General features: G+C 42.1%; 2 protein-coding genes across 3 annotated transcripts in view; both read right to left on the reverse strand.

The window, feature by feature from the left end:
- Positions 1-3265: 3265 nt before the first annotated feature.
- On the reverse strand, positions 3266-11040 carry LOC135492164 (uncharacterized). Its single transcript, XM_064778397.1, has 8 exons — positions 11030-11040; positions 10357-10417; positions 9363-9550; positions 8842-8950; positions 7153-7255; positions 6614-6763; positions 5902-6008; positions 3266-3600 (listed from the first exon to the last, which is right to left on the reverse strand). Exons 3-8 carry the CDS (start codon positions 9542-9544, stop codon positions 3523-3525), a joined length of 729 nt encoding a protein of 242 aa, XP_064634467.1. The 5' UTR covers positions 9545-9550; positions 10357-10417; positions 11030-11040; the 3' UTR covers positions 3266-3522.
- Positions 11041-15184: 4144 nt separating this feature from the next.
- Positions 15185-19700, reverse strand: part of LOC135492163 (putative GTP-binding protein 6) — a 33285-nt gene continuing 28769 nt past the window's right edge. For both annotated transcript variants that reach the window (XM_064778396.1, XM_064778395.1), the window contains exons 8-11: positions 19352-19681; positions 18100-18248; positions 16260-16427; positions 15185-15943 (exon numbers count right to left, since the gene is read on the reverse strand). In XM_064778396.1, coding sequence (XP_064634466.1) covers positions 15811-15943; positions 16260-16427; positions 18100-18248; positions 19352-19681 — 780 coding nt within the window. In that variant the 3' untranslated portion in view covers positions 15185-15810. The remainder of the gene's footprint in view (positions 15944-16259; positions 16428-18099; positions 18249-19351; positions 19682-19700) is intronic.

Genomic DNA, 19700 nt, shown 5'->3' on the forward strand with positions numbered 1-19700 from the left:
TGTACAAGCCTGATATCACCATCTCATGTAGAGCAGAGGGTCTCTGCTGCTCAGCGTCGAGCTTTCAGTCTATTAAGTGCAGGTTTCAGTTATCCGGGCCTATGTTCAGCTGCCAAAGTGTATTTATGGAAAACCGCTATTTTACCTATTGCAATCTCTGGATGTTCTAGCGTGTATATGAACAAACACGATCTGACTATTTTAAACAGTTTTCAGAGTAATAATTTTAAACGGGTGCTCGGTTTACCGAAGCGATCACACCATGGCAAGCTTCTGAAAGCCATTTCTGTTAATCCTGTCTCCTCTGTGATCCTCAATAGTAAGTTATTACTTTTTAACCGTATTTTTAAACGTCGGTCCCCGGCTAGTGCTCTTAACGCTGTTCTTTTGGCTGAATTTTTAACGGGGCGTGGTTGTACTGCTGGTACACTGTTGCACGATGTCTCCCATCACGTGTCGCCTGCTGTTCTTGCTTTTTCAGACCGTCCCCGCTCGCTCTGCCCCGTTGGCGTGGCCTCTGTTGGCGAGGATGGCGTAGTTGACTCTCTTAGGTCTCTCCTCCTCGACGACAGATACTGCTCCCCGGGGTCGCGCGAGAGGGGGCTGGTCAAACTTTTGGTACGAGCTTTTTAATCATGTACTATTTTATATTTGTTGAACTTTTATGTATCTATTGTACTTGTCATTGTTCTCCTGTTTGGAGGTTTAAATAAATATATAAAAAAATAAATATATTATGGAATTTACTACGAAAACTCTTGAATGAAAGATCGCATGACTCACGTGATTCTCACATGATTCTCAATAATAACAAATTGAACTGCGCATGCTGGGGCATTGGGGGCGGAGCTACAAATCTGAACTCAACAGCAAGTTGGAAGTTTGACTTTCTCGGGCGGTGAAAGTCGAAAAGTTGAATAAATCGCTCGGCGGTTCCAGTTCCCTTTAAGCCCTTTCGACTTAAGGCCAAGTCAACGCCAGCGTTAGTGACGAAACTTGTTTTGAACAACCGGGTCAAGCTATGAACCCACTTATGCAGGGACACAGTACTTCTTTCTCCAGGATCTCCGATGCAGCCGCCGTAAATTTACCAGAAGAATATGACGAAAATGACTCTCGAGTTCTGTTTGCAACACATGTTATAGCTTAATACTTTGGTTTGATAATAATCAATAATGATAGTGACATACATGTAGACGTATATGGCAAGCCAGAGTGGACACAATTCGTATTTTATATCCTTATATATTGTTATTTTATGTGGATATATATTCATATTTTATGTCCATATATATTCCGACCAATCAGAATGAATTTCTTTATATGCACAATAATTCATTTTATATACACATAAATTCCATTTTATGTCAACATAAATTCAATTTTATGTCCACATAAAATCCGATTTTATGTCCATATAAATTAGATTATATCTACACATAAATTAGACCGGACGAATTTATCACCACATAAATTCCCACTTTATATGGACATAAAATCAGCCAATCAGAATGCCGCTTTATATGTGCTTATATATTCCACTTCCGTATTGAAAACTTCTACTTCCGTATTAGAATCGGTCACTTCCGTATTAAAATACTTTTGGCCAATGGGAACCATCGTTTCAGTTGCGTGCGCCAATTTATATGGACATAAAATCGGATTTTATGTGGACATAAAATTGAATTTATGTGGACATAAAATGGAATTTATGTGTATATAAAATGAATTATTGTGCATATAAAGAAATTCATTCTGATTGGTCGGAATATATATGGACATAAAATATGAATATATATCCACATAAAATAACAATATATAAGGATATAAAATACGAATTGTGTCCACTCTGGCTTGCCATAGACGTAGACATGATACTGCCAGAGATAAAACTGTGGGAGAAGACATTTGGCTGTTGCGAAGAGACAAAAAAACACAAATATCTTTATGATTGAGTTTTTCCTTGTATTGGATGGATACAGCTCTAAAGTCACCAACCTCCTCGGGCATGACTTTATTGCAGGAATTACTGACCACAAAATGATATACGTTCGTCGATTTATGAGACCACACTAAAGCATGAGAACAACCGAAGCATGCAGATAAAAACATTATTATTGATATTCATGTCATTCAGAACTAGCCTCCGCCCACACTCCTACTCTTTACGCGGGTTGTCTGGAAGCTGGGCAATGTCAATACATCGAGAATCAAGATGGTTTATGTGAGCTCGGGCTAAAGCTCTCCGCAAACTGGTGCCCCCCCCCCTTCCCTACGACAAGCGATAATTCTATCACTTGTTTGCGGGTAAAACTGATATTGCTAGTGGTGTTGATATTGAATGAGGTCGAAGCCACCGCAAACGAGAGATTTTTTATCCAAGAGAGCATGAGTTCACGGTGCAGCGACAATATTGCCCTTAATCCGGGGTGCATAAAGCATCATTTCTTATTTTCTCTTTGCTTGTTTTGTTGTGCTTTCATCAATGGGGGTTCTTAACCCAGGTACGTAGGAATAGTTTCGCCTCACCCGATTAGACTCCTGGGGCAGTCCATTTCGTCATCCTATTCGTACTCTCTCATAGGGACCAGGCCGGTCCACTGTGTCCGGAGTGTACACACGATTCATTGCGTGAGCAGTTCGTTGCCATGGGTTAGGCCTGTCGGGACCGGGAGGGAGTCATTTCATTGACTAAACCCGGGCCGTAATGACAATACCAAACGATTTATAACGTGATTCAAGGGATCAAGACCAGGACCGTGACGGAATAATTTCCTCGGAACCGCAGAGAATAGATTAGACCATCGAAGAGCTTCAGATAAGGTCGTTCGTCGATAAAAGCTGGTCACTTGACAAGAACTTTACCACAAATAGGGAGCCCAGTCGGTTGGCCTTTTCTATCACCGGGCAAAACCGGTAATGCCACTCTGGTCATCGCCACTATCATCAAGCAGTAATATGGGACGTCCTGACAGGCATTGACCAATCAGGAGGGAGCTATCATGCTTGTTCGGCACAGACAGCACGGCCATGATCACATACGGGGGTTTGATTGGTCAAGACCTGTCACCTGACAGATAGTACCTCGTTCTATTTGATTCGTTTTACAGAGTTTCCCCTGGCCACAGGAAGGTCCCTGGCGCTCTGCGGAATGTGCTTCGTCCGTCCGTAAATTCTTCACATACTAAAGGAGGAGCTCCTGCATTTAGTCCCTCTTTAAGCCTCAGGCCTGCATAAAAAGGAATGAAGAACGACCAACGAAATCTGCATATCATATCTTATTCTGCGAAAACTATACAGAAAAGCCGGAATGTTTATTTTTTATTAGCCCGGTATCTCACTTTTGCAATCGGTCGGAAAGGAACCAGCTTGAATTGCTAACACTTTCAACATCAAACTTGAAATAATCGAGAGATTAACTGCTGAAAACGACTTGCCAGTTTCAATCAGTCAGCAGTGATATGATTGGCTCTCTGGATCAGACGTCATACACCGGGTATAGTACATTGTATCGTCTACTGATTAACGGCGGCGCTTTATAGCTTCTTTGGCAAACATACTTGAAAATATCATCATCACTGATTCCTCAGGAGGAGTGACCTGTAAATTATAGAAGTACTTTTCTGTAACCCGGCAGCGAACGAAGTTCATCAAGTCCAATAACAACCCACATCGGACATCTTTGAGGCTGCGGAATCCACGTCTGAGATTTGGCCGGCTATAGGTCTCACTACCCTATTCTTATATAAAAGACAGCCAATTTATATATAAAAGATTGAAATAATTGTCAGTTGGGTTTTTTCAAGGTGATGAGTAGATGTGTATGAAAATCTTTTTTCACCATCCTTGTTAATCTTGAAGTTATAAGCATAAACGTGAAATTTTTCAAATTTGCCTTAACATACAAGGTGTCTCATGCATTGTGCTGCATCAGTCTATGCATGACTGTATGTCTAGACGACGTTGAAAGTTGGCCAGATGTATTCTAGAAGTGACAAGCTATTCAAAAATGTATAGGTTTGTGTGATAGTAAGGTACTGCCGAGTCTACAGCCGCTGGAACAGGGGTACGAATGAAATGACGTCGCGTCATTTTTGGAGGCAGGTAGACCTGGCCTCCGCATCGGCTAGTGAGACCATAGGCTGGGTGCCATAGTTTGCTACTACAGTCCATTCGTAAATGTTACGTCCGCATCGTTTGGGGCTCTGGAGGGCGAACTACTTTTAAGTTTGGTATTTATTGATCCTTGCCTCAAAACTAACCGGGAAATCCGAATAGTAGTTCCCCCACCAGAGCTCAAACGATGTGGACATATATTTATGAATGGACTATAGTCTTACTATGCGGCATCTTTTTCTGATGGGTTCTACTGACGGGCTTACTGGACTTTGCGGAAACCACGCAAACAACGCAACGTAGGTGTACTTTCCTGTGGTCGTTACGTGTATGACTGACGCAAGTGGACAGAATTCAGAATTATGCCACGGCATAAATGGGAATTGTGGTGTGGCATAAATTAGTCAATCAAAACCTCGGATCTCGTGAATTATGTCGCGGCATTAAGCTGAATTTAGCCCCATTACAAAGCTTGAATTATGCCTCGCCATAATAAGACCAATCAGAACTTGGCAATCGTTTCATTTATAGTGCGGCTTAATTCACGAGAGCCGAGGTTTTGATTGGTTGATTTATAGTGTAACATAATTGAGAAATATGCCACAACACAATCTCGATTTATGCCGTGGCATAATTCACGAGATCCGAGGGTTTGATTGGCTGATTTTTGCCACACGACAATTCCGATTTATGCCGTGGCATAATTCTAAATTCTGTCCCCTTGCGCCAGCCATAAACGTGGGGAGTTATCATTGCAAAAGTAGGCCAAACGCAAGCTGGAATCAAGCTAGCACACATAACTCCAGCAAACACAAGCCATGACACAGAACTCCAGCACGCAAGGTTTTATAATATGGTCTGGCAGCCGAAGCGAAAGTATGCACATCATGGCATATTATTTTCAGTTACAGTATCTATCCGAGCATATATTTCTCGTTATGGTCATAGAGGGCGCTACCAGTGCAAATCACTGGCAATTAAAGGGACGAGCATGCGATATTAGGGTAATTTGGAATATAAATTTTGGCTGGTTCATCGGGATTGGTAGGTGGCGCCAGCATCTAACTAAGCATATATTTGCCACTATGGTCATAAAGGGATTGGTAGGTGGCGCCAGCATCTAACTAAGCATATATTTGCCAATATGGTCATAAAGAGAGGGGCTACAAGTGCAAATCACTGGGACTATCCTGTGACATGGGATGGATAGGTGGCGCCAGCGCGGCAGATGGAAAGTATATTACAACTTGAGGTGTATTGAGACCCGCACCACACCAAAGAGTAAATCTCAAGATCGAAACCGCGACCAAAGCACTGCAACAACCAATTGAAGAGTAAATGTCAAGACTCAAACCCATGACTAACGTACTACGCCACCCTATTGAAGAGAATGTATCAAGAATCGAACCCATGACCAATCAAGAATCGAACCTATGGCTAACGTGCTACACAACTCCATTGAAGAGTAAATCTCAAGCACTACACCATCCACAATTATGGAGGTATTCTGTAGCCATGTTGGCACCAAAATTATTGTAGGATCAAAAACTGGCGGGGTCAAAAATAATGGTCGCTCCCCCATTTCCCTCGTTGCGTTGCGTTGTTGGCCAACAGGTGTGAGCAATTTACAATGGGTATTGACCAGGCCAATGGGCACAGGTACACAATTCCCTTTCATTTGCGCTGCGCTGCGTTGCGCAAAGTCCAGTAAGCCCTACTGACGAACTACATCGGGACGCATTTGAACCCAGCACAAATGTGACATGGTTCAGAACATCGTCTCACCTTCATCGGAGGTCCAGGCGCCATCAGGGGATTGTCACATGGGGGTGCGAAGTCAGCATCTTCGACCTGAAGCTCAATGCCATCGACCGAAATCTTCCTATCGAAATCTGAAGAAAATGTTTTGGGCAAATGTAAAGTCATCAATTTGGTCTTTTTTCGTGTCTATTTTCATCTGCCAAAAGGAATGAGGTTATTGGACTGAAAATGGCCGCGGCCCCAGATTCGGACTGACTTTGGGGATAAAATAGCAAAAACTCATACCGTTTTAAATAATATAATGTCGACCAAAATGTTTGAATGTAAAACTTCAACCATTTCACAAACTTTCGAGTGACTAGAAGCCCCGAACATCTTATGATAATACAACGGCCATTTGGAGGCAATGGCGGCCAATTTAAGCAGAGCCGGAACGACGTCATCAATAGAGTTCCGGTCATGTGCAAGAAGGATGCCTTTATTGATCTTTGGACGAGTTGAACAGCCAATTCAGTGGCCACCAATATCCTAATGAGAGGATTGCTAGCATTTTTTGCGGAGCAAAATTACGCTAGCACCTCTCCCACACTTTCAGTCACGGACCACGTATCACAAGGCAACCTCTACCAATGGCGAGGCTTGGCGATTGAATGGGCACCAAGACCAAAATGGGAAGAAAACAAGAAGTGTGCAAGAGAACTGCAATTCCTTTGGAAGTGCCTCTGTTAGAACTTACATCCTTTGTAACCGGGCAGTGTGGTCTCAGACTGAAGAAGTTTTGGCATGCAGTTGGCATCGACGACGAGGGCAACCTGGGTATCTTCATCGGTCATCGCATATATGGTCATCTCCGGTGCGCTCATTACTTTCATCATGCCAGAATTTTCTGAGAGAATCAAATAAAAAGGTCAATTTCTACTTAAAGTATAATCGGATACAGCGCAGTCGGGTGCTCAATCTGAAGTGACTGAAGCCAATGTGAAAACCGGGTTATTCGCCAAGAAAATGTGTCCATTGTTTGTCTAATGTAGAGTGTACCCAACCAAAAACAAATTTTTTAAAAACAATCGTATGGCTTAAAACCGCATTGAATTGGTGCGTTAGTTTGCAAATGCACATGCCATGTCCAAAGCCTCCTAGCAACACGGGCGAAAATCCTAATCAGAGATCAGCATAAGTGTGATACTACAAGTTGCGGCGCATGGTAGCAAGCATGGGTATTATCCTCCTGGCCAGGTTAATCCACGCCCAAGTTGTCCCTTTAAACTCACTCACCTATCATGCACTGGTGCTTGTCTGTTAATTTTCCTTTTATTTTCTTCGACACACACTGTTCATATTTATCATCTCCTCCAATAATGCTCATGGTCACCGTTTCCTGGCAGAAAATCCGACAACAATTAATTGACATGGGTAAGAATTCATAAAGACTTGAAATGTAGAAGCAATATTACAATCTTTAGCACTAGGTGCCAAATTTTTGAGCTTTTCAGAAACCTTTTAGGATTTTCAACCAACCCAAATATGCACCCCCATAGATATTTTTTGGGGAATAGAAAATCCCGTTAAGGTTTTAAAGCTAGAATGAAATGGCCAGGGCCATTGTGCTCACCTCATGTGGAGGAAAGATGGATAAAGAGCATGGTATTGTGTCATGTAGTGTTAGGTTTGATGTAGGTCCAAGCAATTACAATTTCCCCAAAATGGCCAATTTACAGTACATTCGACCTCTGTGACCTTGAAAAGTAGGTCAAATCAAAGAAGACCCGGGTGACACATTGAATGGTTGTTAGAATTAGATGTACCTATGATATAAAATTGGTGCCAATCGGGCAAGTCATTACTAGGAATAATGGCATTTTGAAGAATTTAGGATTTGGCCCCCTCCCTGGAGGCCAAACGGCAAATCAGATCGCACCAAACTTCGGTACCTGAGATCACCTGACCAAGGGGTACATGTGTACTTAATTTGTGATCAATAGTCATTGCAGTTAAGAAATGTGCCATAGTTACGGCCTGACGGCGAATTTACGCCATTTGACCTCTGTGACCTTGACAAGAAGGTCAAATTAAAAACCTGTGTGACATATACTGTATGGTGGTTAGATGTACCCATGATATCAAATTGGTGGCAATCGGGCAAGAAGTTAAGGAATAATCACATTTTTAAGGTTTTTGGATTTTGCCCCCTGGTGGTCAAGTGGTGAATCATATTGGACCAAACTTCGGTCCCTGAGATCACCTGACTAAGGGGTAAATGTGTACCAAATTTGGTATCAATAGTCATTGCAGTTTAGAAACGTGCCATCGTTACATCCTAACGGCCAATTTACACCATTTGACCTCTGTGACCTTGAAAAGGAGGTCAAATCAAAAACCCGGAGGATATATGATGCACCTTTGCTAGAAGTACCTACCATATTTTTTTCAAAATTTCCCGACTACTATTAAGGGAGATATTGCATATTTTCACTTTTAACGTTTGGCCCCCTGGTGGCCAAACCATGAAACGAATCGGACCGAAACTTGGTCTCCAAGGTGTCATTACATAAGGGTACATGTGTACCAAGTTTCAACTCAATAGCTCAAACAGTTACGAAACGTGCCCTGCTAACGGACGACGGCGGACGACGACGACGACGACGACGACGACGACGACGACGACGGACGACGGACGCCACGGTATGGGATAAGCTCACCTCTGCTAAGAGGTGAGCTAAAAAATGGGCAGGGTATCATTTCCCTGAAAAGGTCTACGGGGTACACATTATTTAGTTGACTGCAAAACCATGAAAGGTGTTCCAAAGGCTAAAAAACTTTGTCTTTAAGAGTATACTATACTCATGAAAAAAGAAACAGATTACGCAGTTTCAGGCCTAGGCCTCACTGATGTAGTTTCAAAGGTCAGTGTCATATTAATGCGCCACATCCCGTATTTTTTCTTCCAGAAATCATAACACTTACCGCTGGAAAGTCCACTAAGAAAGCAGCCCCGGATATGAGGGTTTCCTCACTTGTGCCGACCCTGCCAAACAGAAACGCAAACTTCTGTGCTTTGAAGTCGAATGCGAAGCTAAAATGCAACAGGATTACACATCAATAAACATTATATCTTGAAGTGACAACTTGGGCGTGGCATTCACCTGGCCAGGAGGATAATGACACTGCTTGCTACCAAGCAACGCAACTTGTAGTAGTCCTATCAGACTAAGGTATCGTAAGGGAGTTATTCCGAAATGGACGCGAGGACGTAACATCTGTTTCAAAGTGCGTTTCCAAGGTGTTTGTATAAAAAAATCATTTGTGTCGTATATATCACTGGAATCACTTGATTCCCTTCTTCAACGCAGTGTTTTTCTTTGGAGAGGATACAGTCTGTTTGCGTTAGACAGTTATGCGCAAACCGTACCATCGTCACTTTATCCGAAGTTCCGAAGTGTCGTATACTCACGGAAAAAGTGAAAAACTATTATATGCTAACTTACTTTCCAATTCCGCTGATCTCCATATTCAAATTTTTATTGGGCGTCGTCATAGTCAGATTCATGATGAAGAACACGTCCGCCTTGACCTGGTCCGGAAAACAACACGTCTCTGCGAAACAACACGCCTCCGTCATCTTTGTTGCCATACCAACCAAAACAACAATTGCCAAGATAAACTTCATTTTGGTCTATAAATACGAGATGAAATTGAGGTCAAACATCATGCCAACATTCGCTATGCACGAAGTACTCGATCAGCAAAAACTTATTTTTTTTGTAATAGCGACTTGAAGATTTAGAAAAAAAAGAAAGCATCAGGCCATTCAAAATTAATTTTTAGATTTACGTCACTCAGATCTGAAAAATTTGGTGGGGAGGGGAATTTTTTTTTTACTTTTTGACATTTTGAAATCCGTGTACTCCTCAGTTCGAAAAGGATGAAATAACCTTCCACTCTAGTCTATTACCGCAATGCAGCGTCGGTATACTATTGCGTACTACATCTAACGGGAGTTGGATATTTTGGATAGTAAATGGTCATATAAGCACTGTACCGAAGTTATCCCTATGAGGAGTTGTGCCAGTAGGGCCATAAAAAAAGGTTTCCAATGGGCTTCAAGACCGAACTAATACAAAAGAACGGTTTTTTAAAATTTAGCAAAAAACAAAAAATATTGGGACGGAGGCAAAAACCGGGGCGGGCGGTAACGTAAATCTAAAAATTAATTTTGAATGGCCTTATGGAAACGTAACAGCATTCATTTTCAGTGCGTATTTACACAATTAGAAATTTTCTCAGAAATAAAGTTTTTAGCTTTTGAGAAACTTTTAATGGATTTTCGGCCAAGACAAATATCCACCCAGTAGAGCTTTTTCAGCCAAGTTAAAAACCCTTAGAGGTTGATCACTATCCCAAAACCATTTGGGGTTCTTCGTGTTACCAAGAAACCTCTACGGGGTCATAGACCATTGGCATAATTAAGGGCAATATTACCCGGCTGTCGGCTGCCAAGTCACCTCTTATTCTACATGAGTAGTTTCCATCAACAAATTGCCTAAGAAAGGGAAAAATTCAAAATCTGACTGAATTATCGCGCGCTTTTCCGATGTTGACTCCGATTTTAAAGATGCTTCGTTCGCAAACTGATCTTGCAAAAACGGGCATAGGTCTACCAGTAATGTGATGGAGTGAGAGTTGGGGCTCCGTGACTGAACGCAAATCAATGTATACACGGCCAGTAAAATCAGGAATTTTTTGCCAAAAATGACGAAATAGACTATTGGAAACCGCACTGTATAAATGCCCCGCTTGCTTTGTTTGCCCTGGTGGTGACGTTCATGTCGGCAAGGATGGGGTCATTGACTCGCTTTGGCCTCTTCTCCTCGACGACAGCTACTGCAACCTGGGCTCTGATGAGCGGGGTCTGGTTCGATTATTGGTTCAAGCATTCTGAAGATTTTATCATGTGTTAACTGTTAATAATTGCCAATGTTGTACTAGTGTCCTTGCTTGTTCCCCTTAAAGGAGGTTTTAATAAATAATGATGATAATAAATGGGTTATTTATTGATATAAGCAAGGAAACCATTTACAGCTTCCAACCAATGAAACTTCTGAGGCATGATGGGATTTATTTCTAGAATGATTAAAAGATGATTTCTACTCACAAAGTCTTCCAAATCAGTACGACTGAATCCAGATTTGTCTCCGACGCAAGTGTGATCCAGACAAAGCTACCCTGCATTAAATACTAAAATTACTCGAAATCTGCAAATTCTGGTCCGTGCATGTCTCATTAAAAACAGTAATAAAACAGTCAGCGCTGATCATGTTCTATTATTCTTGCTTGTAAGACCCCATAAAAAAAAATGTCAGTTTATCATCCCCGCCCACATCACTTTTTTGACCCGCATCAAAAAAATTTTTATTTGTTAATTTTCAATTTCAATCACTAAATTAGGCTTTCAGCAGGTAAGAATTGATTCACTATCTATTCAGTTGCATTTCTGATGAAATTCTCTTTCCAATGATACCAGACATGTCTACTTTGGTTCATTTTAATCAACTGTTATTCACTTTTATAAGAGGAAACTCGCCCCAGCGTAGATGACGGCCGGCGGCATGCCGAACGGACGACGATTGATTTGGCGCGAAAAACGCTACACTCATCAAATATGCCAAACACCATTGACACATCAGAGTTTTCAGCGTAACAAACAATATCACAGTGATTTTAGATAGTCAATGCTGTTTTACAATACTTTTCAAGGAGGTTCAGAGGAATTTGTTGAAAGATTTTGTCTTCAATTGCCAAATTCGCGCCTTTTTCAGAACACGTGCTCTCCCGGCGCTAAATGTATAGCGCGCCTCTCATGGCGCCTCGTTGAACTAAATCTTCCACTTTTTGATACTAGCTGCCAGAATGCCGTTTGTCGTGTTACAGATTGTGCATAAAGCACGTATTTTGAAGGCGTGGTACGGAACATCTGTCCCGCCTCAAGCCACAATGAGTGACATTTATTCTGAGTTTTCAAGTGGCACATGGAGATTCCTTATTACACCTCATTTCCAGAGGAACCACTGTGCTTTGAATGTGGTACAGATGAGGATTTGTGCATCTATGATGCCAAGAAGAACTTCCCATTGTGTGAAAGGTGCAGGGGTACTGGAAAAACCTTCCAGGAAAGGCGAACAAAGGCCTTCGCACCTCGGGGGGCGGGGGGAGACTAACTTTTCACTTGTGAGAATGACGTCAGGCCTGCAGGACAATGAAAGAGGCACCAGGGTGAGTTAAGCATAAATTTATAGCATCAATTTCATGTTCAATTGTTCATGTTGCTTTCATTTAAATACCCGTTTCTGTTCTGAAAAAATAAAAAATAGAAAATAAAAACCGCCCTCCCTCATCACTTTCTTCAGAAAAAAAGATGATAAAGTAAAATTTTTTTTATGGGGCCTAATAGGCCGTATATAGGTCGGTGTAATTGTATTTCCCTCTCAGTTCCCATTTATCTTCAACTGTCATTATGGTCATTGACGTACTTAGTCATTTTTGTGTGTTTTTGTCCACAAATTAGTCATCAAATGTTCAGTTTAATGGCAATGATAGAGAAATAATGACGTGCGGAGTTTTTTAAATATCACTTCCGAAAGCAAATATCCAATACATTGGCTGCTATGAATAAAGTCTAGCAACTGTTTTAAGGCCTAGTGAATTTTGTATGGAGTTTTAGATAAAATCACTTGCTAGCCTCTATTCATATCACCCATTGATTCATAAACGGGGCAACTCGTACTGCAGTTACAGTCGATGATGTGAAATCCAAGATGGCCGCCTGGCAGCCACCTTTGATATTCATAGGTGACCTCTCCCACCCAGCCCCATCATGACACAGACTATTCAACCCCATCGGGCAACTCGTTGTTCAGCAGCAGTCCAAAGACGTAAAGTCCATGATGACCCCTGGCAGCCTTCTTTGATGTTGGATTGGGCCCAAAATCAATAGGTTACCTCTCCCATCCCAACCCATCATGTCATTAAAAATTCAAGCCCATCGGGCGTCTCGTTCAGTAGTTACAATCCAGAATCCGAAATCCAAATCCAATCCATGCGGTGATTGGGATCAATAGCTGCAGTGGTTACGAAATGTGAACATTTCGCAATTTTACATGATCTTTGCCCTCTGTGACCTTGACAAAAGGTCAAGGTTAAACCAGTATGGTACATTATGTCCCCTCATAAAGTATATATATATGACCAATTAACTTGCATTTGCAGCTAAATTGAGACGTCTATAATTCGTAGTCATTTCAAGGTCAGTGTGCCTACCAAAAGTAATTGTTTTATTTCACACACCCCTGGACTGTTCCGGCCTAGTATTCATAATTCGGAGTGGAAGTTTTCGAGGACTGTGTTAGTACATTTGCGGTGTTTACTATAGACTGTTCAATTTATATGAGAAGGGGGATGTTGTGATATCCATCACGCGACTGGGGTTGGAAAGATGGACGTTTTGTAATATTTAGTATCAACAATAACGTACAGCTAGATATTCGTTTACCTCATCAAACATCCATATTACAACACATGCAAACACCAGTATGTCGTGTTGAAGAACTTCCATCTCTCTTCTGGAATTTCATTCCAGTGAGTGTCCCAGGAATGTGCAGTTTGATATACCAAGTAGCAACAGGCAACACTACACCCCCCTGTGCAGAATGGTTCCAGTCCTTGAAGACACCACCAGTGCCAGTCACAACACCGCCAATCCCCACTGCGACTGTCACAGGTGTTGAAATGGAGAACACTTCATCAGTTTCCAATGAAGACAATGGCGAAGATGAAAGAACGATGGATTCCACCTCTAGTTGTTGGGAGGTTTCGACGAAATGTTCTTGACTCCTTGAATTTGCAGCGCCAGCTTCAGCACAGGTTTAGTCTGAGGCCCAGTGAGGGATATCGACAGCAGAGGTTCAAATTCACAGCAGGACCAGCATTACTGAACGAGCTTCGAAATGTGTTTCAGGATATTGAAAAGCGCTACTGTGATGATCCCCAATACTTTGAAGAGCCAAGATCGAAGTTCATCAAGGAGGCACAGTCACTCTCTTCTAGTTCTACTCTTGTTTCTGCTCTCGTCTGCAAAAAGCCCCTCGTAGTCACTAATAAGCGAGATATTGCACTTTTTACCTTTTTACGTTTTGGCCCCCTGGTGGCCAAGTCGAGAATCAGATCAGACCGAAATTCAGTGTCAGCAGTTATATGATGTAGGGATTCCTGTGTACAAAATTTTAAGTTCATAACTTCAGTGGTTAAGAAACATGCCCGACTCAAACGGCCAATTTACGCAATTTGATCCCTGTGAGCTTAAAAATTAGGTCAAATCAAAAACCTGTACGATATGTGATGTATCCTTGCAAGGAGGATACCGCGGTGACGTCACGGCTTTTCCAAGATGGCGCTGCATATTGTAAACAAACTCGATCCACGGCCAAGGGAAAATCAAGTCATCAAAAAAGTTAGATTTTTCGCATCAAATCAGAGTTATTAGTACTTTTCTGCTATGAAATAAGTCTTCAGACAATAAGCTATCATTTGAATAATGAAAAGTGCTGTTTTGATGGGGAAAAATAGGGTTTTTAAAACCAAATAGCCGGGCACCGATCTTCCAAAATTAGCGATGGTTTCAAAACAGTCTCCCAGATATGGGGCAATCTCTTCATTATCATAATGGATTTGGAGGCATGTTTACAGATTTTACAAGTTCGAGACCTGTAATACCTAAAACTCGCATAGATCCCCATAGATCCCCTCTATTTGTCGAGTTAGCGCCCCTGTAAGATCATGCATTTTCGGACACTAGAACGAAATCTTCCTGCGGATATCGCGGTTTCGGTGATGATTTAAGGAGAAATTGACTGTTCTTAGAGTTGTATGGGACAGAAATGAGTTCATACTTCATGAATACATGAATATATTATGATATGGGCGGGCTTCTAAGTCAAAACAATAACAAACTCAACTGCATCTCTACTGTATATTGCGTAGTGCATTGCCTAGTGTATTTCGTAGTGTATTTTAGCGGAGACATTATTTCCGCACTTTGGCCACGCCAAACGTCTTTTTTATTCGTGGAAGTTAATCTGCTCTGTAAATTTTATTTTACACAGGAAGAATCCATACTAGGTATTGCAATATTTCATGTCTATTGGTGTTTTTGTGTACAGGAGCGCACCAGACAGTGAGACGTGGAGATGTGTTCAGTGCTGGTGCTGTCAGTAGACTGAATCTGATTGGCCATAGCGATCACTAATATGGGTCGGGATCACGTGATGTGACGTCACCGCGGTATCCTCCTTGGTATCCTTGCTAGGAGAACCTACCATAAGATTTCTATCGAAAACGAGTCACTCATAAGAGATATATCACACTTTTTAGGTTTCCACTTCTGGCCCCCTGGTGGCCAAGTCAAGAATTAGATCGGACAAAAATTCATTGTCAGAGGTCACCTGACCTGGGAGGTCCTGTATACAAAGACGATGACGACAGACGACGGACACAGCAGTGTTGAATAGACTCCCATACGATGAGCCTAAAACTGGAAAGTCAGTCTGATTTGCAGAAACCGAAGTTCCGCAAAACTAGCTCAGGCCTTGTCATTTGGTTTTTCCACCTCTCGCACTATGGATCATTGGACTGACCGATATGCTAAAATAAGAGGGAAGGAATGTGATGTCTTAGTTCTAGGTTTATTTACACCCAGGAGCAGTTGTCACAGAGAATGTTCTGGTGTATGTCACGCCCTCTGTAACCGAGTTCCATCTCATTCTTATGCAGTAATAAAGGTCATCCTAATTCACATCAATATCATTGTTCAGTAACTATCTCGGCAACTTGTCAATATTCACAGAACCTTATCATTCATTGTCACAAGATAAATCAGTCGGGTCATGATTTCCTGCGCACAAAGTTTGCTTTGAATCTTGCATAAGATGCTTCGTTCATGATGCACTCCACATAGAGATACTGTCCATCCTCACTGGCTCTTGATGAACAAACTGTTGTTTCCTTGTACAACCAACTGTAAGGAAAAGGAAAGGAAAAGATAGCACTATTTATCAAGGTGTCCTTCAAAGATCTTTGTATTCCATCAGCAGACCAACAATTGAAATGGCCAGGGGACAATGTGCTCATTGGATACAAAATGTGTTGGATTTGTCCTGCTGCGCTGCTGGCCAAATATTGTTAAGATCGGACTAACCTGTGATTTTGAAGGCCATTACCGCCATGAGTAAGAGATAGAAATTTAGTGCAGCAGCGCTTGCTCTCTTGGGAGTCAAAGACCCATAATTGTTCTTGATTTCCATTGAGTTCTGGCTTTAAAAGCCAGCACTTACCCCAAGTGCTCTCCATTCATAGGGATTCGCAATTTTTTAACCTGGCGTCCAGTTGATTTCAACACTGCAGTTTCAATCATCTTTCTCAGCCTAGTCAAGCCAGTTCCCTCGGTCACAGAGATGACGACAGTATTGTCAGCAAGATTGGCATCTGATGTATCAATATCACTGGAAATAGAAAGTTGTCGAAAAAATAGGGCAGAATTTCCTCCTGAGAGATGATATCTTACTCATCACTGGCTTCAGGTGGAGTCGTTTCCCAGAACTTTCAAATGCACCATTGCTCATTTGCCTGACATATTTGACACCACATTGGATTAAGGAATTGATGCCGTACTGGAGATATTGGTTGTCTCACCAAAACCGCAAGGGTGGAGCTAAAATGAAGACCAAAACCGCGGCAGAGCCGAGATTTTGGCCAACATTTCAGCTCCACCCGAGCAGTTTTGGTGAGACAATCAATGACACATATTTTGCACCAACCCAAGCGGTTATGGTTGCCTAACCATAACCAAACACGCATGGTTGCCTAACCATAACCAAACACGCATGGTTGCCTAACCATAACCAAACACGCATGGTTGCCTAACCATAACCGCTGAATTAAAAATGAGGCTTCGTTTGCGCAAAGTGCATTACACTGTAAAGTGGGGTTCGTTCTAGACCAGATATTTTAGACTCTCACCTCAAACATTGAACAGAAAGCATACAAGGACTGCGTTTGTTCTCAAACTGTCAGTAATGAAACAGATTACTGCATATTTGCGTCACTTATGAAGGACACTTTTATAATCGATAGACACCTCAACAAGAAGGACAACCGGACAACATTTTATAACGACATAAGGTTGGACACAAAAGTTTCCATTTCGGCCTTAAAATTGGATCTTTCTTCAAAATGCCAGCAGATGCTGCTCTTTTAACTTGCCCATGGATGATCAAGCGACTGCAAAGGTCAAATACTGCTATCTTCCAGTCAATTTCAGCAGGCAGTACCTTTTAAGGTCAGCACCTGTTGGTTGATGCCACTAACCAGTCGACACTTGTTTGTCAAGGACAGAAGACACTACTCTTTCAGATCGGTATATATGTCAGTCAATGTCAGCAGAAACTGGTCTTTCAAGTCGACATCTGTAAGTCAAGGTCAGCAAACACAACGCTGTCAGGTCAGCATGTGTAAGTCAAGGTCAGCAAACACAACGCTGTCAGGTCAGCATGTGTAAGTCAAGCTAAGTAAACACAACTCTGTTAGGTCAGCATCTAGTGTAAGTCAAGATCAGCAAACACAACGCTGTCAGTTCAGCATGTGTAAGTCAAGCAAAGTAAACACAACTCTGTTAGGTCAGCATCTAGTGTAGGCCTAAGTCAAGGTCAGCAAACACAACTCTGTCAGGTCAGCATCTTTAAGTCAAGGTCAGCAAACACAACTCTGTCAGGTCAACATCTGTAAGTCAATGTTAGCAAACACTACTCTGTCACGTCAACATCTGTAAGTCAAGGTCAACAAACTCCTTAGAAACTTCCAATTCAAGTTGGTATATGTGGTCAGTCAAAGTGAGCATGTACTGCCCTTTTAGGACAGCATCTGCCTTCTACATCAATCAGACCGAGTTAGCTTGCGGCATTTACCCACCTTTTGACCAGATCACATTTTCAAGGTCAGCAAACACAACTCTGTCATCTCAGCATCTGTAAATCAAGGTCAGCAAACACAACTCATTAGACACCTCACATTCAAGTTGGTATATGTGGTTAGTCTAGGTGAGTGTGTACTGCACTTTTAGGACAGTATTTGCCTTCTACATCAATCAGAGAGAGTTAGCTGACGGCATTTACCCACCTTTTGACCAGATCACATTTGTTGCAAGCCTCAATCATGTTGTCAAGTATATTCAAAGGAAGATTCAAACCAGCCAATGTCTGTATAACCCGCTCTCGCTGCGATATTGTATCAGGATGGCTAATGTCTCTGATGTGCACCACAGCATCCTGGAAATGTTCAACAGTCAGGGCATTTCATGATTTTTAGGTGATTTTATAATTCAAAAGATGAGTTTAGTCGTCAAAATGTTAAAAACCCAACCCTCACTCAGGTATTCCATGATGAAGCCATTAGGAGGTCAAAATATCCACTTGCATTATTTGCTTCCAAACTTTTGTCAGCGGTTCCAGCTGCAGTGGAAATGGACCTATAGGCAGCACGGGATGAGGAACATCAGGCCATTATGGATAAGATCTGGCTGTAGAGCTAGTGGTCCCATGTCGATCTCATACAGTACAGTTTGCCCTAAACCTCCATTTATATAACCTGCTCTCATCAGCTGATGTAGAGGTCAAAGACTTGCACAGAATGCTGGACTCACACAAATGCTCAAAATACCAGCAGGATATAGAGGAACCTATGCTCTTGGTACAAGCAGAGGTAAACAATTTGTGAGTGGGAAGCTGAGGTTACTGACTGATCCAATGCAACCGGTTAACCAACTAATTAAGTCCAATGGTATTTCTTGAAGCACCATCGCAGAGTGTGTAATCAAAGAAATTTAACTAGGAAAATTGGGCCGAAACCCTTGTCTACAAGTGATTGAAAAATTGCTTGAGGAAAATGGCACTGCACACAGCCTCTTAAGAGTTTGCAGCCTTTATGATTCTCGGAAGTCGGAAGTCCATCACAGTGGCAAACTGTTGCGATTTCCAGTGCGAAGCCACTAACTAAATTAAACCAGCACGTGTTCAAACTGTGCAGCTTCTCACGTTCACCAGTGGTTCCAACCGTAGTAAAACGAAGCTTTAGACTGCGTGGAATGGGAAACATTTGGCCACAATGGATAATGTCTTGCTACGGTAAAGATGTTAAGCTAGTTGGCCCATGTCAGGTTCATAACGAAAAGATCATCACATATCGGACTGCTAGTATCAGCAAGCCAAAGCTGGCCCAACCCTGGCCTGCCTTGGGCCACCCTAGCCAGGGCCAGCCAGACCTGAGCGGGGGCTCCCACTGCTTTGCAAAAACTTCCATAATCCAAAAACGATCGGCCTTGAAGGATAAACTTTAGATAAGATGTCAGCAATGGTGAGGAATTGTTACTTACGGCATGGAGAACATCCTCCAAGGTTGCAGCGAATGCTTCGATGAGGTCAGTCGGTATATCCGAAATAAATCCGACCGTATCCAAGAAGATGACCTTCAAACGACTTGCCAAGTAGCCCGCATGGGCTGTCACATCTAACGTTGCAAATAACTGATCTTTTGGCTCCATTTCTACTTCCCCAGTAAGAGCTTTGATTAAGCTAGTTTTGCCAGCGTTGGTATAGCCAACGATCGCTACAACTGGTATGTCCTTTTTTAATCGCCCTTCCCTTAACAACTGTCGTTTTGACCGAAGTTTTGAAAGCGCTTTCTTGATCTTCAGTTCCCTTTCCTAGAAAAATAAAGAAGAG

The sequence above is a fragment of the Lineus longissimus genome, chromosome 8, assembly GCF_910592395.1.
Source record: "Lineus longissimus chromosome 8, tnLinLong1.2, whole genome shotgun sequence".
Classification (NCBI taxonomy): domain Eukaryota; kingdom Metazoa; phylum Nemertea; class Pilidiophora; order Heteronemertea; family Lineidae; genus Lineus; species Lineus longissimus.

Excerpts from the sequence above, each read along its gene's own strand:
- LOC135492164 (XM_064778397.1), bottom strand. The coding sequence starts at position 9,544 with ATGAAGTTTATCTTGGCAATTGTTGTTTTGGTTGGTATGGCAACAAAG. Across the intron at positions 8,951-9,362 it reads GAGATCAGCGGAATTGGAAA|CTTCGCATTCGACTTCAAAG; the intron begins GTAAGTTAGCAT and ends GTTGCATTTTAG. Across the intron at positions 6,009-6,613 it reads ACTGCCCGGTTACAAAGGAT|ATTTCGATAGGAAGATTTCG; the intron begins GTAAGTTCTAAC and ends CATTTTCTTCAG.